The sequence below is a fragment of the Malurus melanocephalus genome, unplaced genomic scaffold (genome assembly GCF_030028575.1).
Source record: "Malurus melanocephalus ecotype Western Australia unplaced genomic scaffold, MMel_1.1 scaffold_325, whole genome shotgun sequence".
In the NCBI taxonomy this organism is placed as follows: domain Eukaryota; kingdom Metazoa; phylum Chordata; class Aves; order Passeriformes; family Maluridae; genus Malurus; species Malurus melanocephalus.
In genome coordinates, this window is record NW_026623557.1 from 297,671 (window position 1) to 324,869 (window position 27,199).

The window sequence follows — 27,199 nt, forward strand, 5'->3', positions numbered from 1 at the left end:
GGCGGGCGCGGCCCCGGCCCGGCAGAGCCGCGGTGTCGCCATGGGGTGTTAGCGCGGCCGGGCCCGCTCTGCCGGAAAGAGCCGCCACCGCCCGCCGGTCCCGCTCCGCCTCGCCTCGCTCCGCTCCGCTCCTCCGCCCCGAGCCCATGAGCCTGAACGAGCACTCGATGCAGGCGCTGTCCTGGCGGAAGCTCTACCTGAGCCGCGCCAAGCTGAAAGCCTCCAGCCGCACCTCCGCGCTGCTCTCCGGCTTCGCTATGGTGAGCGCCCGGCCTGGCCCGGCGGGCGGGGGGGGTGGCACGGGGCCGGGAGCGCTGCCGCCGCTTCTGCATCTCCCGGCCGAAGCTCGCTGTCTCCCTGCGGTTGGAAGCTGCGGCGGGGCGGGAGGGGCCGAGCCGGGCCCGGCGTTTGGCACCTGGAGCGGCGGAGAGCGGGGCGGACGCTCTGCCACCGCCCCGGAGCGCCCGGCCCGCCCCGGGCAGCGAGGGCAGCGCTCCCGGCAGCTCGCTTCGGTAGCTCGTTTGTTTTGGAGCGCTTCGTGGCACGAGTTCAGAGCTGTCTCGGCTTTTTTCTCAGCCAGAGAGTGCAGGATTTGTTGGATTGTTWCAGATTGTCCCCGCGGAGGATGCTCGGGACCGCAGAAACGGGGGTGYCTCCCGCGGGGGGCTGAGTGCGGGGTCCCCGGGTCGTGTTTCGGGGTGTCCGGAACGAAGGGGCCGCGCACGGAGCGCCACAGCGCTGCCCGGGTTGCGATGTTTCCGTCCCGCTTCTCTCCCAGACCGCATGCCTTGCGCGGCCAGGGCAAGGGCAGCTGTTGCGCTGGAGCTGCTTTTCGATAAATCAAGAAAAAACAACTGATTAAAGCTGGCGGTGCCCCTCAGACTCATCCGTCATCAGTCCTTTGCAGTTGGGAGCTTTCTAGTTTTCCTTCAATGAAAACTTAGGTGTTGCTTAGTTTGGAGTTTTGTGCGTGGTTTAGAAACGGTTTTTTGTTTGTGTGTGTTTTGCTTTCGAGTTTGATGCGAAGCACAGCAGTAGCCCGAATTGCTTCATATGAAAGCTCCGTATAGTTTGAAATACAGTAACTGACAGGTTTTCTCATCTGCCGAGACCTCTGACATACAAAGCTGCAAACTCTGCCGTCAGCCCCTTTATGCAGCTGTTTAAAATGCTTCACSGTTTATAAATTCGGAATTTCACTCTCGACTTGCTTTATTTTGATTTTTTGCCCCGCTTTTAACAACCCGAATATTTTCAACCGTTGAATCTACTCTTTCCAGAGCCATTGTTCCAATGATGCTGTTGGAAAACACAGCAGCTTCCTGACGGTCAAATAAATGTCACTGTCCTCCTTCAATRGCTAAAAACAGACCACAACTCTTGGGGAGGTGGCGGAGTGCTGCTCGTTTGACTGACAGGCGGCTGTGTTCATGCGTTTGAGTCGCTTCTCTTTGGGTAACACGCATCCGGCAGGGAGCTCGCACTCCGCTGCTGATAATGAGTTTTCCTTGTTGAACACCCGCTCTCCCGTCTCAGAGCAGTTTGTGGCTGCTTAAATCAGGCTTTTACATGGAGAGAGAACGTGGGGAAAAAATGTAGTTTGTTGGTTTTTAAAAGTTTTCTTCTAAGGGAGGTTGCATTTCAGTTAATGTAAATGCTGTTATTTTAAGGTCATACTTAATGTCTTGAATTCCTTGGCTTTTCTCTGTGGTATGTGGATACAAAATCCTTGGATGTGTGAGGTGAGGCTTCTGCTTATTTCTTAATTCTTTAGAATTCCAGGGGTTCAGTCTCCTGCTGTTGAAAACTGCTGTGTTTCAGCCTGTGGCTTAGGGTATTTCAGGAAAAAATTGTTCCAGTTAACAAAATCTCTTAACTGCCAGGAATGTTATATGTGAACATTCTTATTTTAGTTTTTCCAAAGTTCCGCCTTAAAAAAATCCACTTTTTTTCTTCCTTTAATAAGGGCCGTGTGGAAGTCTACGCTCAGTCTCTGGTTTTGTGCTGACAGTCCTAGTCCTCTAGCCAAGACTTCCTAATCTAGTTCCAAAAGAGCTGAGTTAACTTTCGAATATTTTTGGATTTCTTTTAAAAACTTTGCTTATCTTTTGGAATTGTCCCTGTGCCTTGAAAAGCTGGGCTGTGCTGCCTGTGCCTTGTTTACTGACTGCAGTTCTTTGGCACCTGATACTCGAACAAAATGCAGCTAAAGTACAATCTAGTCTTGGATCAAAGCTGACAACAGCAATGAAAGGGTCATTGTTCCTCTCTTCCTTATCAGGAAGGGAAGAAAGAACTTAAGTGACATATCCAGGACTGCCCGGTGAATTGATGGGAATTGTGCTGGTTTCCATGCCAGCCCCATTGATCCTTGCTCTTTGATTAGACAGTGCTTGCATCTTCGAGTAAAAGCTAAGTTTAAACTCGAGTAAAAGCTAAGTTTATACCCACCTAACTGTTCCTGTTTTTGTGTCTAACTGAAGCCATTTTGCAAAGTTTATTTTCTCGCGATTGGTTATGTATACCCTGGTGGAACGAGGCATGCCAAAGGCAAGGGATTGCTTGGGTCAGCCAGGTTTCAAACCCTGAAGTGTTACGTTTCTTCAGAGAAGATTAAAAACCTGTTTTACAATTACTTTTGTTTCAGAGCTCCACATAAGGATTTGCCACCGTGTGTGAGCTTCAGAAACAGTTGCAGGGGCCSGTGATGGCAACTGATGTGAGAGCTGAGCTCCTGCCCATAAACCTGAGCATTTCCTTAGCTCAGGTTTCCATGGATGCTATCATCCAGTGCCATATGTCTGAGGGAAAATCCATGAAGCTTATAATMTCATTTAGTTTAATTTTCCAATTTACAGGACTGGCGAGTAATATYAATCCCCCAAATTGTTAAAGAAAGAAATAGTAAATTGTAGGRTATGTGTAGTCCATGAAAAAATGGRGGATTYYTTYTGTATAATGGTGGGRGCATCACGTATTTRTCAYTTCTGTATTATAGCCCAGATATTGTTGTATGATCTTTCTTCTTATGCCTGGATTTATCAGTTTTTATTTCTTAATCCAGTTTATTTGAATGTGGGAAATAGTTTGCAGATTGTATCCAACATGCAAGCATCAGCTCATCCACACTTACAGCAGCAGAGTCAAAAACTCTGGAGTAAACAGGTGCTAGCAGGTTATTTTTGTTTGAATAATTATTCTGACTTGTTGGCATCATTTTCTCACCAGGGATGCATCACACAGTTGTATGACAAATGTCACGATATAGGAGTCAAAAACCATCGGAAAATTGTTAAATGCCAGTGGTCATAAAACCAGAAAACATCTCCTCCTGCTACCAATTTAGAGCTTTGTGAAAATAACAGAACTTGGGGTCGGAATTATACGCTGTGGTTGGCTTCTGTAGAAGTAGGATTCAGAGGATAATATTTACCAGGCAGCAGTTTTCTTTTAAATACCTCTAGTCCTCCAAGCTGGCTTGGCTTTGCCTGGATGGGGATATACATGCTTCAAATACTGAGTATCATCAAAGAACTGTCAATTCTTGCCTTTGAAATATGGCCAGTATGGTSTTCTGAAGACAGCTTCAGTCATGTTCTGCAGTGATAAATATTTATGGAACTGATTTCCATAATAGCAGTTGGTGCTAAGGTAAGGTTAGGTAGGATRTGAGGCTGCTGGTGTCAGAGCTGTACAGGTGCACAAGAAAGCACGGTCCTTGTCTAGTAAAGGCCACTTGGCTGTTGTAAATACTAAAATGGTCTCCACAAAAGTTTTTAAACTGGGTTGCTGGTAGAATGACATGAACCAGTGCCATTTTGTAATCTGCAGAAAGAGTTGCAGGCTTTGTTTTGTGGCTTCTGCTTCCACTTAGCCTTCTGTAATGCTATTGCACTTACAGGGTAGAGCTCTGCTGGAGAATCTTCCCCCATGCAAAAAGTTTCTTCTATTCCAGTCACAAAAGGAAAGTTTTGTGCYTCCTTTGAATGTCCCTGTCTCAGTTATAGATGAGCAAGGCAGGCGGTGTAGAGTATTTGGGGCTCTTTGTGTTCTTCTTGGAGCAGCTGTGAGTGGCTGCTGTAGTTTGGAGGATGTGAAGGGGATACTGAGCCTCTGGATGATCTGAGCTTGTACTTACTGAGTAGATTTGCTCTAAATTACACTGTGTAGACGTACTACAAGATGCATTTGCTCCACTCACACAGGTATTGCCTTTTCATGCTTGCTAGCAAAATGAAAYGAAATCCTGTATTTGTATTCCAGTTTCAGCATCAGCAAATATTAATGTGTTTTGCCATTCTKCAGCATACAATAATCTGCAGAGTCAAGATCCTGGACTGATGGATAATGATGCTTAGTTTCTCTTCTGTATGAAACCAGTAAACAAGGTCATTGTTTTGACTTATCTGTTTTTAATTTCCGGTGAGTTATTCTGGCTCATACAGAGTGTCTTTATGAGTTGTTTATAACTCTTTATGAATGGTGCAGACAGTCTGTGAGAGCCTGGCTCTGCGCCTCTGTCTCTGGAGTGAATAGTACTGTCAGGAAAACGGGGAGCCAGCCAGAGGAGCTGATTCCCAGTGATGCTGTGACACTCAGCTCATTATTGAGTTTCCTCTGTGGTCCCACCCGTAGACAATGAATGATGGATGGATCCTCAGAAAGTGCTAGTYGTGATATTTGATCAACACAGCTTTCTTTTAAGCCATTCCTGAAGTGTTTGACTGTATAAAATGCAGTCCCAGTACAGGRTTATATTCCCGCCAGCCTGAGCTCAGAGGCGTCTTTGTGGGGAAGGGGAKGAGAGAAATTATAAATAATAGCTCATAGATAATACAGGTTTACTTGAGACTTTATTTCCTKTTCTTTATGGCACTGTCTACTGATTCTGAAAGAGATGTAAGCCTGTGATTTTAATTTAAAAATAGGGGCTTTATTTGAGCCCCTCTGGTCTAAYAAGACATGGGAGTATTATGAATACATAAGTCAAATGAAGTTGRTGAGGATATTGAACTTTAAAAGAAGTTGAAGTGCATATTCTTATAGAGGGCAAGTTGTCAAATTTCTTGCAATTTGGTAGTAATTAGGCTGCTGTGACTCTGAAATCCAGGAGTGTTGAAGGCTTGACAAGGTCAAAATTCAGTTGTCTTCTGAAAACGTGAGAATGCCCACCATTTCAAGGCTTATGAGAACTTCAGTCTGTGTCCTAATGTCAGGAGTCYTTTAGTTTTGTCAAGAAGCTGTGCTTCAGATGTACAGCTTAGTCAAGAGCCGTAGTAAATCTGTCAGTCATATCTGTGGGATGATCTGAAGTTAAAGTTAGCTCTTCTTTGAACCAGGGATTAGCCCAGATGACCTCTTGAGGTGTCTTCCAGCCCATGTTATGCTGTGATGACGCAGCAAGGCAGGGCCCTTGCAGCATGGCAGCTGCACGGTGAAATCATGCAGCAAATGTTCAGAGAAGCTTTGAAAGTGGTGAATGAGAAGGTGCTAAATGTGTTGTATTGGAAAGTGTGCACCCATTGACGACAGTTCCTGCCCTGAGCAGGAACATATCCTGCCAGGAACATCAGCATTTACCTGTGAGTTCAGGCTCTGTATGAATTTGGATCATATCAGATGACCTCACCAGGGCCCTGTTCTTGCARGTATTACTTTACAAGAGCACTTGTGATCTGTTAATTTTGAAATTGCAACATGAGCAAAGGAGGGAAGAAGTTCTGACATTTTGCATCGCTGTTAGAAAACAGGGACAGGCCCTCGTGGTGAAAAATGAAGCTTTTTGTTTTAGGTGCCTGGCTCAAGCTTGGCCCAGGAAGTACACGTAAGAGTTGAAAAGAACTGGCAGCTTTTCTGCTAGTTTACACTGAAAGAGTTCCCAAATTAACTTAGCTGAGAGTTTGAGGAGACACAAAACATGGACTGATTTTTCACTTATGGGTCAAGCTTGTGTTACTCTGCCAGACATGAACACAAGGAGTTCAAAATCAGATGCTTGCTATCATTAGTATGGAAGTGTTGATTAATGGAAATATAAAATGTCTTCAATGTTTGGCAAACTAAATACATCACTTCTTAAGAGCAAATAAAGTCTTCATCTTATGTAGCTCTTTAGTGTTGTGTTTATGTTATCATAGTAAGTACTAGGATAAAGGATTAAAGTGTCTTGCCATGCTGGATGGCTTTGAGTCTAAGCACAGCAGAAGACTTACAAGAAAAATCTTTAAGTATGAAAATTAATCCTCASTGGTGAAGGATTGCAATTGTTCTGTGAAAAACACAGGAAGCCCAACATCCCACGAGTATATTGGGACTTAACAAGCAATCCTGCAGAAGAGAAACCTGACAAGCAAATGTTTATCCTCTCAAATGTGAAGTTTTCCACWGCTGAAAAATGGTATTTTTAAATCCTTGAGCAAGGACTGTATATGCATTAATATAATTTCTTGTTGAGTTTCTTGTAACACTTGGAAACTGCTTGCTAKTTGGCTGAGTRGTTAGGCTTATGACAATAAAAGCTTTCAATAAAGGAATTAAAAAGTTGGCAAATGGCCTCGAATGCCTGTTGAAACAYGTCTGAGCAAAAACCCTTGGTTGCCTTAATATATTGGGTGCATTAGTGATTAAGATTCTGGTGTCCTGGAACATGCATAAGAAGATGGGATCCAGGACTGAGTAAGCTTGGCTCAGCTCTTGCAAAATAGTGAGGTTTGAGTATTCTTGCTGCTTTTGCAGCTGCCTTTAAGCCCTAGTTTCCATGCCTCATTGCATCCATATTACCCATGAATTTTTCTTCCTATCAGGTTGATGTGCTTGTATTTCAGATTGCAGAAATTGTCAGGTGTTTTTTCTCTGCATTTTACCCATATTTTGTCAGTTTAATGAGTTCCTTTGAGGAAGAGTCCCGGTATGCTATTCAGCTCTTTTGTTGGGATGAGCTGGAGGTGGCAAGGTGGTTGTGCTGCACTCACTTTTCTGCTTACTGAGGGTTTGCTCTGCAAAGTAAGTGGCCTTTACTTGATAGCTCAGACCTAAATTTGGGCCTAATGAAGAGGGTGCAGATTGACATGAAATATAAATGCAAATTTGTTTTGGTTAGAGTGGATGATATTCCAGAAACATGGTTTAAACTCTAAATAGCCTGCAGTCCAATAATGTGTGATGTAGGTAACTGCATCTCTCTCTCCCTTTCTTTTCAGGTGGCTATGGTGGAAGTTCAGCTCGATGCAGAACATGACTACCCTCAGGGGCTCTTGATAGCCTTCAGTGCCTGCACTACTGTGCTTGTTGCAGTTCACCTTTTTGCACTCATGATAAGTACCTGCATTCTTCCAAACATAGAGGCTGTTAGCAACGTGCATAACCTCAACTCCGTCAAGGAATCTCCTCACGAGCGCATGCACCGGCACATTGAGCTCGCGTGGGCATTTTCCACTGTCATTGGGACTTTGCTCTTTCTTGCAGAGGTGGTGTTACTGTGTTGGGTGAAGTTCCTTCCTTTAAAGAAGAAAACTGACAACACCCCTCAGAGCAACAGTTCTACCATCACATCAGGACAGGCAGCAGCCATTGCATCGACATCCATTATGGTGCCCTTTGGATTGATTTTCATTGTGTTTGCAGTCCACTTCTACCGGTCACTGGTGAGCCATAAAACAGACAGGCAATTTCAGGAACTCAATGAACTTGCTGAATTTGCACGGCTCCAGGATCAGCTGGATCACAGAGGTGATACRGTCACCTCAGCTGTCACCAATTTTGCATAAACATTTGCTTAGGAAATAAACCCACTATTCTGCTTCTGCCTTACGGTGGCTCCCTGTGGATGAACTGGTCGAACTGCTGATTACCATTTAAAGAAAAATTATAAATACTGTTCTAACCCTTTAGAGAAGGAAAAAAATGTTCCTTTCCTACAAGTTTTGCTATCTGAAGGAATGGATGGTGGGGTGTGATTGCACTGCATGTGCAGCCCTCCTCCTGTGAACACTGTCTCGCATGTTTCTCGTTAATGCTGAATGGTGGCTGTATAAATATGTGGAAAATAACATTGTACATTTGGGTATTTGTTAGGAATGGATAGAGAAGTTGTTTTTTTTTTTTCTCTGTTTATCTGATGTTGGCATTTACTAGAAGATACTGCTTGTCCTATCCATATTGCATGGCATGATACAAATTACTTGGGACATGCAGCAATTAGCGCTTGGTTTCAGTGCTAGCGCTGCTCTCCCTGGAAAGCCTGACAGATGGTAGGAGTGAAAGCTTTCCCACCACTTTCCCCAGTATGTTTTGCTGCCAAGTAATTATTACTTTACTGATTTCTCCAGTGCCTTTATCCTATGGCACTTACACATTTTGTAACTTGCTAAACACCCAGGACTAGACTTACTGCAATGTGGTGTGGCCACTTGAGTAGGAATGAGGCTCGACTCTACTCTTCTGTGGAAGAAAATAAAAGCAATAACTGTTTTAAAGTTCTCATGAGCTGGCACATACTATCTGGAGAGATAGATTTGCCTGTTTCTCATTTAAGAATTTTTTTTAAAAAAGAAGGAACTAGATGGAAATTATCACTGGATAATTATTTTTGCTTGAAAATCTGAACCACTGCTGGTTTTTTTTTTCCAAGCCAAAGTACTAATTATTTTATACTTTTATATTAAAAATATATTTTTAATAAATCCTCAGATACAAGCAGCAAAAGGTGCTTTCTCTGTGTTGGATTCCCAAGTAATTAGCTATGCCTTGGTCTTCCTTGTTTAGAAAAGTGTTCTTCTTGCTGAAGTGTTGTATTTAATAACTCATTATACATTTTTTGCTTCCAAAGGATCTGGAAGACAACTTTTCTTGATGTATATTTATTTTTGAGAGTAGGTTATTGTAATTAATATTGCTGCTTTCTTTCAGACACGTGTGACAGCAAGGCTACTGTGTTGTTCATTTCCTCTCTAGGCAAAAACTACCATTTTGTCTCCTAGATAAGAGTTTTGTCCAAGAAAGATTCCAGCAGTTGTCCTGAGCTGCTTCAGTAATTCTGGCTATGCCTAGGAGTTTAATTTTTTGGAATACAGTTCTTTTASAGAGTAGCTTTGGGCTTTAATGGGTAAAAGCTGTTTTTTGAACACAAACTCATGTGACAAATTTCAAGCCAAAGGGAAAAAACTTAAYATCCCTGTCATAGCTATCACTGTGGACTAGAAACCTGGGATTTTGCCATGAGACAGGAGGGACTGTGACACTACAGTGGAGCTGTGCCTGATAGCCTGGCCTGAATGTGGTCTCTCACACCAACCTCCATCTCAGGTTATCCCAACGTACTTGCAAACTGTAGGAAGTGCCTGTGGAGTTCAGGTGCAGAGCGTGGTTACTGCTGAAGCAGATGGGACTGATCTCTCCTGTCAGCAGCACTGCAGTGCAAAGTGCTGACAAGGTCACCCATGGTGCCTTTGTATTCTAAAAACATAAGTATGAAAAAAATACCTGCTGGGCTGTTGTTTTGGTTTCTTTTTTTCAGCAGCAGTCATGGTTCACAAGCAGCAAACAGCTTTCCTCTTGGTGTTTTCACAAGTCCTGGCATACAAAGGCCAAACTGGATTTTCTCAGCTCTGCCATGATGTTATGCTTCAAATATATTCTATTCCTGATGTAAATCTGATGGTGAGGATTGTACAGGCTCACAGGTGCTCTTGTTCATGGGTCACTGAAGGATTGCTTTACTAAAGGCAATAAGGAAGCAGCATTCCAAAACAAAATCTTGGCAGTTGGCACAAAATATATTTTCCCATCCTTTACTGGAATGCTGGTTCTGTCTTGGGGAAACAGGCCCCTAAAATCCCCTGCTGAAGGAAGAAAACCTGACTGTATTCACACTAGAGCAAGTGATTGAAAGGGTGTGGTCAGGTGTAAAAATTTTACTTCTGTCTGTAAATTTTGTATTTAAAAGTTACATGGTTCTGAATGGATGTCCAGAAAATCAAATTTCCAAGTTTATTTTGTAAAATTCTTTRCTGTCCTGGATAAGTAGCTGAATTTCTCTTTGATTTGTGGGTMTTTTACAAAGTGACTGAGAATTGTGAGGTTTTCTTGTTGTTTAAGAGACACAGAATTAGAAGCTAGTGGGACATAGTTATTTTTAGTTTTCTCAAGCTGGTAGGCTCTGAGCTAATGGCGCTGTTATTACAGCTAATTTTCTGACTATTTTCTGCACTTTAAGCCATGATATCAAGTATGTTTTTCTCATTTTCCACCTGTGGAAATGGTCATRGAAGTTACACCTTGGGTATCTTTGTCACTGTGTACCAAGGCAGTAACCAGACACGAACACATGGATCTAAACATTGAGTGCACTTAAAATTTTTTTATCCCTTATTTATACTAACGGTGTTAGGCATTTACCTCAATCATTTTAAACATTGGTTATTGTATATCACTTACTTGGGTATAAAATACTTCGTGAAATAAAATATACTCAATTGTTGCTGATTATTTGTTATCTAGGGGCCTAAAATGTACTTATTAATTGAAACATGATCTGTTGTAACTTCAAAAGCCATATTGGGTACAGGTATTATTGGGCTAAATTGGAGGGGTGGGGGTGACAATTATTGGATTGTGTTTTTCTATATGCTTTTAAAGCACATACTGGAAATCCTTCTTATCTAAAGCAAAGGACTTGAAACCAASAGGAGTGTGGTTTCTTTGCAGGAGAAACAAGTCAGAGGAGCTGAGCMAAGAGTCACTCTGCTTGTCTTCGTGCATTTTGGTGCTTGTCTTTTGGGATTTTTTTTCCCCTTAATTTTTTTCCTTTCTTTTCCAGAATAATGGGGGTGGGAGGAGACTGCTGAAAAAAGGCATCTTCAAAACGAAGTGAACCTGAACAGCCTTGAGGGAAGGGGGAGGTAGACCACAACACAATAACCCCGGTGTGGATTTGAGACTCGAAGACTCAAAGGAATAAATTACCCAGCATCGTGTTCTTAAATCTTTTTTTTTTTTTTTTTTTTTTTTTTTTTTTTTTTTTTTTTTTTTTTTTTTTTTTTTTTTGTTATTCTTCAGCATCTGGTTCTTCATTATGGCTGTCATCAAACATTGCCCGGGCCTTTGCTATAACACCAGCTGGATCATGTAGTTCAATCTAAATAAAAAAAAAAATACAAATCAGTTATGAAGTGTAATTGAAGAAGCTTAAGGTTTTATAGATCTTCATTACGTGACCATTATTGGAGAGTCTCCCACATATCAGGACTTTAGCTCATGTTGCACACTTTCAATTATTGTTTCAGAAACAAGTACACTCATAATTTTATTACTGAGTTGAACATTACTTCATGTCCTTGAAACAGCTCTGAGTGACTTTAACAAAACACACTCTTGGACAAAACTGGCTTTGATTTGTAGACTGATGGGTCTTACCTATAATTTTAATAAAGGGGGGTGTGCTGGTGACAAAAGTTTATGAAAATCTGAATTCAGATTTTCTCCTTTGTTACTTCCAACATATTCTGAGATCAACAGATCTCAGCCTATTGAAAGCACAATAACAGCAGTGAAAGTTGATACTTTCTTTTTGCTTCTAGAGCAGAAGAGAATTGGGTCATCTCTTGGTCTTCAGGGAGTTAAATAAACAGCCAGAATTGCACATCCTGCCTTAGTGTACTGGCAGTTCATCCCAGGCTGTTGGGTTGTTGAGGTTCTTCTCAGTGACCTTTGACAAACCACATTAGGTAAATATTTTTAGCTACAGAAGTGCTGCTCCTTTCACACTTTTTGCAAAATAAAGATTGTTTTTCCCTGGTGGGTATTTGGGGTTTATTATTCTGCACTGCCAAGGGTGTGCCTAGTACTTACAGGATTACCTGGCTTGTCAAAACTGTCTGCTCAAGGGGCCTCTAGCTACAGAAACCAGATTTGAAAAAATAGGAGTAATGAAGATGTGACAGCTGTGAGCTTTGGAAGGCTGCACGTGCCTGGATCTATCCCTGGGCCAGAGGAAGGGGTGTGGCATTACCTGCCACGGGGCTGTGCTGTTCCCTGTGTTCCTGGAGCAAAGGGGTGTCTGTGGTGGTTCTGCTTGGCTCTGTGTGAAGGGGAGCTTCCCCACCCCATCCTGCACTGACCTTCCCTGGGAAGCTGATGCCTCTGTGTTTCATGTTTGCAGTTTGCAGACCATGGGTGTTCAAGCTGAGACTCTTACGGCCAGCTCTCACTTGAAGTCACATCTGTTCACTGCTGTTTCCCATTTCCTGTCTCCCAAGAGCATGGAGCTGAGGACAGGTTTTCCTGTCCCCCAGGTCCTTCACCAAGTGATGTGCAAGGAGCCAGTGACTTCCAAACTCATGGCCTGGGGTGTCTTTGTGTCCACCAAGTCTTTGGTATGGGGATAGGCCTGGCTCTTCCTCTGCAGTGTGTCAGTCAAGGGAAAACATTAGCAGAGGATGTTGGCTCTAGGACACCGTGTGCCCACTTTGAGCCCAGGTGGGAAGCTGCACCCACCCCTTTGCCCAACAGGGCTGCTGGACATGCTGAGCCCTGACTTGGAGGAGAGAGCTGCTGTTGGCCCTGCAGCTGCTCGGGTTCCTGCAGGGTCTGCTCAGCCTCAGCACTTGGGCTTGGTGAAATCATTTGGGTGTGACGCAAATCCCACTATTGTCTTTGCCTCTATTGTCCCTGTTTCCTTTGTGCTGCATCGGGTCTCTGAGCAGTTCTGGTGCATGAGAAGTGCATTTTTTCAGATGTAGGCGTTTGGGAGGCTCCAGCAGGGGCTGGATGAGCTCTTTGTCCCTATGGGACCATTTAGGACACTGCTGGCCAAAAGACTGAGCACACACCCTGTGCATGGGAAACCCAGTGGGGGAAATCTCTTGAGGAGTGAAATGCCAGCTGGAGAGCTGACCTGAGCACTGATGAATGCAAACACCAAAATTTTCAAGTAATTACCTCTGGGAGTGGAAACTGAGGAGGGGCTGGAGCGTTGTCTCTGTCAATGTCAATCAGAACTCCACACTTTGGTATATCTGCTACCCAGACACCTTCTAACAGCTGGCCCTTATCCAGATAGAAGAATTTCCCTGGGCCATGCTTCTTTCCATCTTTCCAACCTCCTTCATACCGATTTTCATTTGCTGCAATTAAATACATGAACTGACCTTGAAATTTGCACCATTTCATTAAGGGGTTGCAAATGAAATCACTCAACAGAGCAAACCAGCACAGGAATGGATCATATATTTGGTTCTTAGTAATTTCAAGGTGGCTGTGGCACCGTGTGTCATTTTGATTTTGCAGTGCTCCATTTGCTGTGCCACAGAGGGAGAAAATGCTGCAGAAGGAGCCCACACATGCTCACTTGGAACCAGGATTGTGCTCACCTGCCTTGTTCTCACAGTGGTACTYGTTTTTTGCTGACATGAGGAGCGAGTGTGTTCAGGATAAGGAACTGGTCACTGAGTCAGTCTTCACAACATGAAACATTACAGGACACATGTTTCAGATTTGTCACTGCAACAAATCWCACAGGATCTCTGGCTTGAAGAGGTTTGTTTGTCTGGGCAAGGACCAGAGTAGTGATTGCTGTCCAGTCAAAATAATCTTGATTTCAGAGAATACTTTTAGTTAAGTTTTTCCTCAATGAATTACGAGGTGAGAATTGTTGTGAGAATCTGAATGGTTCAGGCAGTCAGTTACAGGCTGTTTTTTCTAGCTGTACTGCTTCTCTTGGCATTTTTCTGCAAGTTGAGAGAGGCTTTTTTTGGGCTCTCTGCTGCCCTCCAGGAATCCACCCATCCATCACTAACARGGAAATCAGAGTTGCAAGAAGAGAGCAGCCTCATCCATGGATGCTGGTTGAGAAGGGGCATCTTACCCATGGTGACGCTGGGGCTGAGATAAATCCAGCCACCATCCTGTCCCTAGGAGAGTTCTCTGTTCACCCCTTTTCCTACATGGTGTTTCTAAGCCCAAAACCTTGGGGATTTCTGAAAATGTTGGTGGAAATACCTTTGACTCTCAGCTGAACTCTGCCATTCTTCATCACAAGAAGTGGCTGAAATAACCACAGCCAGATAGCTGGGGCCTGCCAGGACGCTGTAAGGGAAGAGGGAAAAACCAAAAACGCTTCTGGAGAATGTGGCTGCTGTGCTGCTCAGGCAGGGCCTGGTTTACAGGCTGGAGCTGTGGTGATGATTATCTACAACTTTGATCTTTGATTTGGTTTTGTGCTTATCTGCAATACCAGCCTGCCCTGCCCACCCATGGGAGCAGCTCAGCTTCTGCACTCCAGCCACCAACAAGTGAGAAACCACCAAAATCACAGCCCTGGCTAAAAGGAGGGGGCAGCAAACACCCTGACTGCACAGTGGTGCCCGGCTGCTCCCATCCCCTCTCCTCCCAGAACACCTGAGGCTGTGTTGCTCTCAACCACGCTCCCTGTGGATGTGAAGTGCTCTGGTACAAAGCTGTTAGGGAATGGATGTAGCAGAGGCGGCAGATCAGCACGGTGCTCTCAGCCAAGCTCACCCTCGCCGGGCACGCTGCCACTACAAGCAATTTAATCTTGAGCTGCAGCTCATCGTGACCTCCACTGAAGAACTCCTTTTCTTTCACATGGCAAAGCTGCCGGCACGTGGGCGCACTTCCAGCAGCTGAGCTGAATGCATTAAGCTTGTGGGTATGAAATAATTGCTCTGGCTAATTTTAACCAAAAGGAATCCAGCTAACAATCAGTTGCAGGCTACGTTGGAGGCAACTGGGCTTTGAAATGGTGCATCAGCCACGGCTCAGCCCACAGGGGYTGTTAGTTTATAACTAACAGGGCCTTTGACAGGAGCACAGCAGATCAGTGGAAGGTTCCCCCCTGGAAGCGAGTGCTGATTTCATCCGGATGCACCATCAGTCCAAAGCACTTTTACAGTCAGCAGAGAGAGCACCGTCATGCAGATGGTGTGCAGTGAAGGTCATGCTCATTCCTTCCCGCTGCTTTGCTTAGCTGATTACTGGCCTTGAGATCACTTTCAAGCAAAAAAAAAAATAGAATAGATGAGTAATAATATGGAGATTATATTTCTTCAGATGTTCTTGGAGTGCCATGTCTTTTATTGCAGAGATTCTTGGGATTCTTGGCTTTGGGGGGAAAAGTGTTAAACTCCAAGGGAAATAGGAGGAAAAAGTTCAAATTTCTGTATTTATGCTGAGATCGGCCATAACATTCCCAATCCATGATGTRCTTGGTGTTATTTATGGAAAAGGATTGTGTACTAATGAAACCCCTGTGTTCACTCAACACGAGCCACTGTCGGAAGTAGRCAGAGGGGGATGAAGTGAATTCAAAAAGAAAACTCTGTTGTTTCTTTTATTTTCCTGTGCTGGAAACTGGACTCTGCTATGCAGAGCTAGARAATCTGTCGGGCAAAGTGCCTGGCTTGAAAAGAGAGACTTGCTCTTCTYTGACCCAACAGTATATTATCTCTAACCCGAATCATCCCAGTCATTTAAATGTAAATCACAGCAAAAGTAAGCTTTCATGTGTGTGGGTTTGAGCGACACAGCGACAAGACCAGGAGGGGAGGGATGAGATGAAGCAGCTCCAGACCAGGAGGGGAGGGATGAGACGGAGCAGCCACAGCCCTGCTGCAAGGCTGCAGTGTAGCATCCAGAAATGCGGATGGCCGAGACACCCGGAGAGCAGCACGACACCAAACAGCTTAAAGGGGGCAGGGTGAGATTGGTCGGTACTCACGGAGCAGCAGCACGCCCTGCCCGTTGTGCTTATCCTCCAGCCACTCTCCCTCGTAGACGGAGCCGTCCTTGTAGTGCATCTTTCCCCAGCCGCTCCGCAAACCATTGCTCCACTCGCCCTCGTAGCGCTCCCCGTTGGGATAGAAGAACACCCCGCGGCCCTGGACAGCAGCACAGAGATGGCTGGTTAGGAGCTGCTCTATTGAAAGGGGTCAGTGGTCAATTTTGGGACATCACTCTGATACAATATTCCTTTGTTTATTAATCTTACACATGGCTGCTGTTGGCCCAGCTCCGTGGCTGTGCTGTAGGAAATGAGATGTGGTAGTATGGGATTTCTTTTTGGCAAATGGTTTTATTCCCTTGACAAAACCTTGGGTTTATATCTCAGTGTGTTATTATTGGCATGATTGCTTCTAATATTTAGCTAAAAGCAAGTTTTACGAGTATATAAACTTATCTGGGAATAGGCAGCATTAAAGGATGTGTCTCTCAACATGAGGATTTCATGTCTTTCAATGCTGATGACGCTTCCAGCTCAGTGTCCAGTCCCAGGCTGGGCAATTCCACCCCTTGTTTGTCTTAGGTGTATGTTTGCCRTTAAGAGAAGTCCAGAGGTACTCCCTATACCAAGGAGTGATACTAATAAAAAATACTTCCATATCACTAACACAGTTTCCCAAAGGAATAGGATCTTGGTGGGTTTTTTTTGGGTTTTTTTTGTTTTTTTTTTTTCTCTGAATAAGTAATAAAACCAGTTCTGGAAACAACTGACTTTTCTGAGTATTAATTTTATTAAACTGCATGGATATAAAGGAGAAACTTTTTTAGAAGAAAATCCAACTCTAGTGATATTTGGATGTCTTTATAAATCTTTCACTAAAGCTCAATTATCCAACATACAACCTTAAAGAACAGGAAGGGAAGCTCCCTCTAAAAGACAGGAGCCATGGAGCCACACACCCATTAGAAWCGTTGGTGGCGAGTTTAAGTGCAGACACAAACACAAGATTTCCACTGGCAGATCCAAAAATGCTCCTACAAGGATTTTGCACATTACATTGCAGTCACTGCTACCAGATGACTTTCTCATTATGTTCCTTTTAGAAAAAACAGTGATTTATGTGACAGACTAATTTCCAAAAGAACTCATGTTATTTGTATATCATGCTGTAACACACCCAGAAAATGGCACATTTTGAAGSAGTGCTTATAATACAGGTTCCTCTGACTTGTTCAAGGATAAGAGGAATGAMAGGGATGGGTGGAGAGGATTAAGAGATGGGATGTGAAACCTCCCATCCCGCTTGGCTGAGCTGCAGGTGAGTCCGAGCAGTAACCACTGCTCTGTGGCAGCTGGAGGAGCTTGGGGCTGTCGCCCTGTAACCAGCAGATGGGTAAGATGACTCCAGCAAGGAGATGGCACTCCCATAAAAATCTTGGATTTTTACCCTTCACCATTCAATTCAGCCTCAGTATTGGGAAAATCAGTATTTTAAGTAATCTTTTTGCACATGTACACCAAATTCTTCCCCATATTTTGGGTCCCGCTGCCTCACTGTTGGCACAAGCATAAAATCTCACTTACACCTCTTCGGCCATTTTCCCACATGCCTGTGTAGACCCTCCTGTATTCCTTGGTTACTGGGTCAGGAATGCTGTACGAGCCATGACCATCCCGCTTCCCAAACTTCCAGTCACCGCTGTAAATAGCTCCTGTGTTTTTCCATATCTGGGTGCCTTTACCTGTTTAACAGACAAGAGGAATGACAGGGAGACCATTGCAGTCATTGAAAAGGTTTACAGGGCTGCCTTCCTGCTCCATCCCAGGCAGGGCAGCACTCCCTGCACCAAGACAGGCTTATGTCTGGGATTCAGTTTAGCTTCCCAAGTCAGAACCATCGTTAATCTTGATCAGGGGCTTCCTGTGTGGCCTCTGCTGAATGCACTGAAATCTTTCCAAACCTCGGTTTACTGCTTGTAAACAAATCTGTCCTGCTCCGGCTGCTCCGGGTTTGGACAGGGTCTCCTTCCCCTGCTCAGTCTCCTGMAGTCCCTGCCACAGCTTGGGAATAAATTAAGATTCCCGGAGCCAAGTCAGGAGCTGAGAAAGCTCCAGGGACTGTACAGCCAGAATACACCCCAGTGCACGGAGTTAACTGCAGTTTGCTGTATTTGGAAAGGATTTTTAAACATCTGTGATAGAGATATTTTGGGTAATCGTCCCTGAGTGCATGCAAAATTTCTTCAAGTTACCTATTAGAAATGTCTCTRCATTTTTGCTTTATATATATCAAATATATGTGTGTGTGCGTGTGTTTACATATAGTCATACATGAAATGGATGCTCTTCCAGGAGCATATAGAACCACTGACTGCTCCCTGCCCCATGGATCCTTTGTAAGGACATCTAAGTTGCTACTTTTTCTCAGAATTATCTATCTTACCATGTTTCAAGTTGTCCAACCATTCTCCAGTATACTGATCCCCATTTACAGCATAAATCGTGTGTCTTAATCCACATTTCTGGGCTTTCCTGTCCCATTCATAAAAGAGAGGGTCTCTAACCCKGGGGTACTTGACGACAGGCATATTGTTGGTATCTGGAGAAGAAAACAAATTATTATCAGCAATAAATTAGAAATTACTAAGGCAGGTACAGGCAGGACAGTATTTGTGAGCCATGCTTTAAGATGCACCTGAGTCAGTAACTGATGCCYGGCTTTGGAGGGGTAAAACAGGAGGCAATTAGATAAAAAGATACTGAAGTACAAACCMGCATTCTGCGAAAATGGGCTCACAGCACAGCCTGGCCCATCAGGAAATGTTAAATAAATCTCAGCAGGTCAGGTTTGTGATGGGCATTGATCTCTGCACATGCCAGAGATCTTGGGGAGCGCAAGGAAAGGCATCTCCTCCTCTGCACAACCAATGGAATGGGCCAGGGAGCTGTCCAGTGTTCCTGAGGCCCACCCAGAGCTGGGACACTTCATGCCCCCAGCAGTAATGCAGCTCAAGCTCCTTTAGTGCTACAAACATTAGTCCTGTGGGTGCCTTGTTAAAAGGGGTTGAAACCACAACATTTCCCTGTCCCAGGAGGCTGTGGACTTGCCCAGGGCAGGCCAAGTGCTCACCAGACCATCAAGCTGCCAAGGAGKTGACTTGAGGGGTGACTTCCACAGTGATGTGGGTTTAAAGCAGGAACAGCAGGCAGGGGATGATGGGCACAATGGGGGTGAATCAGGTGTAGGGTCAGCATGGGGGAAGAGGAGGGAAAAGGAGATGTTTTGCCTCATAAACACGGAGGACAATGGTGGAGTGCGGCACAGTGGCAATTTCTGAGCATTGCCAATGAAATTGCACAATGGGAATTTGGCAGACTTGGAGGTCAGAGGGGTCTCCTGCAAACCACAAACAAAACCCAAAAGGTGGCTGTAAAAATAAAAGCAAGTTTCTGTGAATGCTGTCAAGATCCAGAGCTCGGCTGGAGCCCGGCGGGGTGGGATGCTCTCCGATTTTGTCTCCTGGGCTCCCCCTTCTGTCCTGATCCGCTGGACTGAGTGATTTTGCTGCGTCTTTCCCTTCTCGTCAGAGCAAAGCTCTGGTTCCTCCTGTGCTGCGGGTGCCGGGGTGCCCGGCGTGGGGGAAGATATGGACCTTGAGAGGAGAGGGGAAAAGAAAGGTGCTTTAGGTCCTTGCTAGGCAATACAAGCTAAAAATTTTAACTAAGAAAATACTGTTAGAGTTCACCCTCAGTTCTCCATTTTCCCTCTGTGGGAAATGGTCATTCAACAGCTATTTGGGAGGATRGCATTACTTAACAAAAGTAGTTATGCGCCCAGAATGAGTTTTGATTAGAGGGCACCAAGGACAGGATCTGTCCCTTGGTACGATGGAGTCACAGCCCACCACAGAAGATGTTTTTTTCAGCAATGCAAGCACAGGATACACTACAACTGCTCAGTTCCTCCCTCACTTTTGGGTGCTGCTGCTCCTGGAGAAGAGCTGGAGGGATCTTGCCAATATTTGCCTAGGGCTGGGGTTTTTTCAGGACACTGTGCCACACATTGCTGGCTTAAGCCTTTCCCTTGCTGGGAAAGCTGAAGAGCCGAGCTACAGCAACCTGCACCCACCCTGACACTGGCCGTGACCTCTGAGCAGCTCCTGCCTGTGACGAGGCTCTTCACCACCCCTGCCAGATGGGAGCATCGCTCTCCCTCCATCACATCCCACCACTTCTTCAACTGAAAGCTGAGGATTTACAAACCCCAGGGAGGATTCCCAGCTGCGGGGGCAGCCCCATCTGCTCGCCACGTCCTGCGAGGCACAGCCCGCGCAGTGTACCCGGGGTAATGCGGGCGGGCGGGAGCCGCCTTTATTTGCTGAATCCCCTTCTAAATTTACGTCAGCGATGCCAGGTTTGCGTAASTGATAACGCAGACGAAATTCGCTTCCCTGGATGTTTTTAGCCGCCTACTACYAGGGCGCGGGGAGGCTGGCAGCGAGAGGCAGGCGGAGCACAGTCGTTCCGGCTGCAGCTCTCGATGCCAAGGGCGAGAGGCTGCTGCTCCCGTGCGTCTCTGCAGCGGCGTTTGGAGATGAGGCTCGTACAGACCCCCGCGCCCTCCTCCAGACGCTGCCCTGCCACTTTTGTCGGGTCCCCGGCAAAATGCAGCCTTAGTTTGCACGGCCTACAGGAAGCCCATTTTTCCCCCCTGGCTCCTCGTGGAACTTAAGAGCAATGCGATGTAGCTACTTTTTTTTTCATCTTGCATCTTAGCTGAAGGAAAAGCAAGGAGGCAAACACAGCTGGCTGCAGAGAAGCGGCTGCTGATGGTCCCTGGCATCACCCTGCCTGGCACTGCACCCTTGTGCACCCTGCCTGACCGTCACCCGGCCCCGAGGATGCCCYGGCTGAGCTCAGCCCGTTGCAGTGACCCAGCACCACGGTACTGCCCTGCACCGGGGTCCCTTTGCCAGCACCCACCGGCGCAGCGGAGTCGCCCCCATCCCCTCCTTGCCCCCAGGGCGCTGACTCCGAGCGGAATGCTCAGGGAGCCGGAGCATTCCAGCGGGAGCCGGGCAYCGGGGCAGCGGTGGGAGCGGACGACAGGGAAAGCCCACGAGCTCGGTTTTCAAAGCACCCTGGAGTTTGGCCGCCGCTCTGCTGCCGCCCCAATGCCGGGGTCCAAACCGCGGACACCGACCTGTGCTGGTGGCCGCTGGGTGCTGCCGGCRGCGGCGGCGGGGTCGCCACAGCAACGTGCCAAACTCCAGCGCTAAGGGCCTCGGGAGCGGCCCCGGGCAGAGAGGGATGTGCCGGGACACGGCATCACACTGATCCCCGCGCTGAGCCCGAGGGATGGAGCCRCAGCCACCGAGCACACACCGCGCTGCGGAGCTACGTGCCCTGAGYTCGGGATTTTCCAGCAAAATATAAAGTGCTAATAAGCAGCGAGTGTTTCACCTCTGCTTGGTTTTCCATACGCCCAGAAGCAGAAGGCTGGAAATGAAAGCACTGATTACAGCACCAATGAGTAACAAATAAATCAGCCTTGCAAATGTCAAGAGAAATAGGAGAAAGCCCCTGAAAATGCACATCAGCGGTCTTAAAGGAGAAATCTGAATAAACCTGACACTAATTCCCTCATCCATTACATTTCTTCCACAGACATGGTGAGCAGGGATTGCCACTATGGCCTTGTGGGTGTCTGTAATCATCTTACCTRATGGGTAATTGACTGTGCACATTTCTAGTATCAAACCAAAAYTCTCCTGTGACTCCCATGAGCTAAATGCATTTGATTTTCTTCCTTCTACCACATTTTTTTTGTGTACAACTCTGAAGGCTGTATKGTAAAAATGCTGTATGGAAAAAAATCAAATTCTTGTGACGAAAMAAAGCAGCTGCCTCTGCAAAAGTGAGATACAGCCTGGTCTTTCCTGATGGGTGTTCCTTTGCCATCTTCAAAATCTGTGGCACTGAAGGTGGCTTAAATGCTGTGTCCATGCTTGGATAGGATGGAGAATTGATTTATTCCAAGTGTGAGTGTGACTAAAGGCAAATATTTCATTTTCCACGACATGTGTGAGGGCCATGGAGCCAAGAGAGACAACGACACTGCCTGGGGATTGTGAAGGAAGATGAAATTGAGGGAGGGAAGAGGTGCTCTACAGCCAGCATGTGAGCTGGTGTGGAAATGATGGAGGGACATCTGTACCAAGGGAAAATACAAAAATGGAATTTCTTGTGCTAGATTAGATGAATTGGGAAGATGGCAGCGGCTAGCAAGCATTTACAGAGATGTGGGAGAGGGGGAACTTAGAGATTTTTCTAAGCAGGAAAAAAAACCTGAGAGAAAATCATGGAAGCTGACCAAGTTAGGAAATACTTATACAGGAGAAAATGCTTCCTGCTATTAAAAATGAGATGAAGATATTCAGGAAGGATTTATTCGCAGTCATTCATGTTAATTTCTTCTGGTTTGGGGCACAGGCTAAGAATTACTGAAGACAATCATTCCTGTGTTTTACTGTGGCCAGTTGTAAGGGCTGGAGTGGGGACAGGRGATTGGGGAGGAAATAAAGAAATTCATGAGACATTTATCTGGAAAGATGCTGTGTGTGATCCCCATCTACAGTTTTCTTAACSCAGGTATAAACATCTGAATCATACCTAATTATTTTGTCACTTGATCATATAATTCTGTACCTTTTTGTATTACAAGGGTACAGAGTGGGAAAATGTAAGCATATTCTTCTTACAAAAAGAAAAAAAAGACACAATTAGACCAGCTTGAARAGAAGGTGGTGATATTTGAAGATTTATCAGAAAGTTCTTTTGACTCACTCAACTGAATTTTTGCTCAGAAAATGTCATTCCATTATGAGAGAAGGAACCCCCCTTAGTAGGTAGGGTGTCATATATCTGGAATATATGATTCAGTCAAAGGGTGAGATACAAACCCAAGCTCACCCAGAAATGTGCTAACCAAACTTTTCCTCTCCCAAGAGCAGTTGTTTCCAGGCACAACACTGAGGTCACTATGAAAAGTAGGGTMAAAAATTCAAGTTACAATCTGCTATGGGAGAATTTGTGTTTTCCTGGTCAAAATTCCCCTTGTTTCACCCTTGCTAGCAAAAATTTGGCCCCAAATACTCTTCTTGGATGTTTTTTTTTTTTGCTCTTGTTTTACTCTGACAGGAATTGGCCACTGACACCAAGGAGCACAAGCAAAGCCCTCTTTACCAGGCAGTGACAGCGCTTCAGTTCTGCTGCTGTTGGTACGGTTGCTGCTTTAGTTGTCTGGCAGTTGATTAAACCTTACATTTATTAAGACTGAAAGGAAGCTTTCAAATCTGTCCGTGTAAATTATGCTGTAACTCAGCCCATTATTCTGCCAACACAGCTCACTGCAATGAACTCTGCTTCCAGGCTGCAYACACTGAAGAGCAAACCAAGAAGTGGGAGTTTGTGCAGGGAAACGTGCCCAGAAATACACTTTTCTGCAGTAAGGTCCTGTGCCATATTATGCATTTTGATTTTTTTTCACTTTTAAGAGCAGGATTAAAAAAAAAGAAAATTAAATATAGCCAAAGGCCCTTAGTATTCCACATCTGAAACGGATCATTTTCGCACTGAAAGGAGACAGCTGCTCCAAGCTGAGTTTGCTCTCACTACGCTTGGGGAATCACACAAGTGAAATGTCCAAACCAACTGAAAACTGTCAGAATCAATAAATTAAATTTATTCTGGGAACTTCGTAGAATAAATAGAGAAAAAGCATTTAGGGAAACATATGTTGGAATTCTTTAAAGGTGAAGAGTGTGACAACAACATACTGTGGAAGTGGGATGCTCAGATGTGTGTTTTATTACTGYTATATTCAAAAGAAAAGCCAGGGGAAGAGGTGGGAGGGTCTTGGACTCCAACCAAGCCTGTGCCGGRTGTAGCCGGATGAGCTGAAGGAGCTTCCCCACCATTCTCCTCTAAAGAATTGTTATTAGCAGGATTTAGGAGGGATTGAAGTCAAAGGTTTGAGGTGTAAACTTCACCTGATTGACTCTGACTTAAGAGGCAACCTTGTGAGAAAGCATTTAAAATTCTTCCCTCCTTTTTTCTGGGAGTAGCTCTTCAAGATAAAAACCATGTTGGTTTTACATCAAAACAGCCTAAAGTAAAACCCCTGGGTTATCTGGAATGTTCAGGCACTTTGATAGTCATGTAAAGTGAAAGGTTGAAGTCCTGGAAGCTGACACCAGATACCCTCTCCCCAGGAGTTCCTGTTGCTGCAGATTTACAGCTCATGGTCTCCACTTAACTACCTGCAGCAAGGTTGAGGTTTAAAGTTATGATGTTAATTACTGAAGTCACCCAAAGCTGACAATTATTTACTGCAACTGTGGAGTGCTTTGCAAGACTCTTAATATTGCTGGAGGCAGATAAATTTGGCCATACTTGAGCTAATGCCTCACATCAAGTCCTTCATTTATTCCTTAACTGAAGGATAAATCCAGATGAATACAAGATGAATCAGCAGTATCAATCTCCAGCTGAAACATGTGCCAAGTATTTTATTTATCATGGCTTATTGTCACCTGATGCTAGAATAGAGACTCATCTACATCTATATTTTGTCCTTTCCCGTTTGCTGAGCTGGAAAGAATCTGTATATCTAGGACAGGGGAAAARCATCAAAGGAAATAGCATCAATTATCTTAAGAGGAAAGAATGAATGGAATTTGCATTCAGAAATAGTCTTGAGGGTGAAAGAAAGGAGCTCACATGTGATTGTACATAGATATCATTATAGGTACTCAAACAAAATCTAACACCAAGAGAACAATCAATTTTGCTGTGATCCTTAACTTGATTTATTAAATTAATTTCTGAGATATGTTTTCTGGCAGCGAAAGGTTGGTGACTTGGGGATTAATTAAGGTAAAGACAAACCAGAGTTTTCATGTTTGTAGATTTGCTGTGCAGTGGCCTTAGATATCTTTGGCAGCAGAAAACACCCAYTAAAACTCGCACGATACCTAGAAAAATGATCATAAGGTACTGAAATTCGGAGGAAAGGCACTATTCCTCATGTGTTGCCACAAAAGACAGGCGAGGTGTGGGAGTCCCAGGCATGAGCTGCACAGAGCCCTGCTCCTCATTCAGGGCTGTGGGGATCACTGCTCTCTCACCTTGCTTTGGTTTCATTCACAAAGCAGTGATTGAAATAATGAGATTATACAAACAGCTACAGTCTCCCAGGAGGCAGAGAGAGATTACAGGTAATTCTGAAGTATTTCGTAATCGTGCAACATTAAATAATGCAGAACCAGCAGTAAGGCCAGCTACACTCACATTGCTTGTGCTCAATTGAATGTTTTTGTGGTTTTCTGTTTGAAAGAAAATGCAGATCTCTCGAATGAATATTAATTAGCACGGCTTACTTAAAATGTTGAAAGAAATCTTTTGAGGTAATCATTATGCACAGCCACAACATGCATAGAATAATTCTTTGTCAGGAAGAGTAGGGGAGAGGTGGGAGAGGCTGGGATAAATGTCTGGTGATCCTTTGGTGTTCTGGGAGAGCTCTGGGATCAGCATAGCACTGAGTGGGAAATGCACATTTCCTGTCTTTGTATGAGAAACACCAAGCACAGCCCTAACAAAATGTCATCAGCCTGCAGAATTACAGCCCAGGGCAAATATTCGTGACTGGTATTAACAGTTTTCTTCTACTCTTCTGAGGCTTACAGAACAGGAATACTTTCAAGGGTTATTGACAATTTATGGTGTCTTCTAGAAGYACCTTTTCCTGAATGTTAAGACTGRCACAATSCTACAAATGGTGAAGCGTTTTTACTTTCTGTATTCTCCCAGCTCTGCAGGAGGATGTCAGCACCCAGTCTCCCCTCAATAGCTGGGCCTAAGATGCTTCTTAGGGGTGGCTCTGTGATAAACTGAGCTGACAGAGAACTGCAAAGTGGAGGGAATGTTTTCACAYGGGAAGGAAAAATAATTCTGCTGGTAGGGAGTATTCCAACCTTGTGTTGAACTGGAAAGTTTCGGCACGTATCCAGTGCAGAATTAATGCTCCAATCGGAGATGTGATCCTTCTTCCAAAGTCTGTAATGCCAAATCCAGGCCTCCTGTAAAATAAAGTCCTCTTACATAGAATGCAGGGAAAACTTAATACAGACATAACTAATACCGGTGACATTTCTACTATGTTGGTTAGTTTATTATTCTACTTCAGAACTATAAAGACCTGCCACAACACACGTGTTTGATCTCTGGACAATTGTGGCCTCACTGGAGAAGAAGCAGGGACAATGCAACGTCCCTGGGGTTGGTTGCTCTTAAACCAGCAGAAATCCCAAACTACTGCAAGTTCTGAGCATGTTTCTCTGGAAACTGAGTGCAGAAGGTCATTGACTGCATTTCAGGTGTCCACACATACATGTAYGAAAAGAACATGAAAAAAGGGCAAACAGTGTGGATATAGACCTAGAGAATGACCATGGACAGCAAGAACACTGAAGAGTGTCAAAAACCCAGTGTTTTTGGGTTTTATGTCAAATTGAAGGAAATGGGATCCTACATACACTCCTCAAAAGACTGCATTATATTTGTGTTTTTATTTTGGCTTCACTCCTCCCGTCCCCCTTGTATTTTTTTTTTTTAATTGCTTCCTTTCACTTCCCTTTTTCTTTCTCTTTGTCTATTTCTACCGTTTCACAAGAAACCTGCAGGATGCAGTGCCGACATTTACAGCTCTTCACACCCTGCACCGGAACATCGGGCCCTGCTCGTAACTGGCCACTCCAGCTGCTGAGCAGGTTATTATTGTAAAAATATAAAGATCAGGAATATTCTTGTCATCTTCTCTGGTGTTAAACACCCATGGCCAAGCTCCAGGTAGCTGCAGAGCTGGGCTGCCTTGGTCACCTCAGCCACCATGTCCCTGAGGGGGGCCGGCCCTGTGCAATGGAGGGTTTTATCTCCACTCTCAGCCTCATGTGTGATGAACCGCGCTTAAAGGGCAGGAAGATGCTTCCATGTCCCACTATGAAGCGCTTCAGGTGCTGCCACAACATGAGGGTGCTCAGGAGAGGCGCAGGATCCTCAAGAGGTGACCAGAACAGGGCGGGTGACGGCAGCTGAGGGGACCGCTCATCTGAGGGGAGCCCTGGCCTGAGGAGAGGCCTGAGGAGGGCCCGCGCCTGAGGGGGACGAGAACCGGAATGGATCCCGGGCCTGAAGGGGACCCTCACCTGAGGGGACCCCGCACCTAAGGGGTCTCGCACCTGAGGGGATCCCTCACCTGAGAGGATTCCGCACCTAAGGGGTCCCGCACCTGAGGGGTCCCGCATTTGAGGAGATCTCTCTCCTGAGAGGATCCCGCACCTGAGAGGATCCCACACCGGAGGGGATCCCGCAATTGAGGGGTCCCGCGATTGAGGGGTCCCG

The 27,199-nt window shown here is 45.1% G+C and overlaps 2 protein-coding genes across 2 annotated transcripts; one reads left to right on the top strand and one right to left on the bottom strand.

Annotated features, from left to right (window-relative positions):
* Nucleotides 1-18: 18 nt before the first annotated feature.
* ORAI1 (ORAI calcium release-activated calcium modulator 1) lies at nucleotides 19-10,815 on the top strand. The gene is made up of 2 exons (XM_057377789.1): nucleotides 19-260; nucleotides 7,200-10,815. The coding sequence occupies exons 1-2, from the start codon at nucleotides 147-149 to the stop codon at nucleotides 7,764-7,766; spliced, it is 681 nt and encodes a 226-aa protein (XP_057233772.1). The 5' UTR covers nucleotides 19-146; the 3' UTR covers nucleotides 7,767-10,815.
* A 156-nt stretch (nucleotides 10,816-10,971) lies between these two features.
* Nucleotides 10,972-25,875, bottom strand: MORN3 (MORN repeat containing 3). Its single transcript, XM_057377788.1, has 6 exons — nucleotides 25,774-25,875; nucleotides 18,180-18,335; nucleotides 17,321-17,478; nucleotides 15,734-15,893; nucleotides 12,937-13,121; nucleotides 10,972-11,134 (listed from the first exon to the last, which is right to left on the bottom strand). The coding sequence occupies exons 2-6, from the start codon at nucleotides 18,322-18,324 to the stop codon at nucleotides 11,045-11,047; spliced, it is 738 nt and encodes a 245-aa protein (XP_057233771.1). The 5' UTR covers nucleotides 18,325-18,335; nucleotides 25,774-25,875; the 3' UTR covers nucleotides 10,972-11,044.
* Between the last annotated feature and the right edge of the window lie 1,324 nt (nucleotides 25,876-27,199).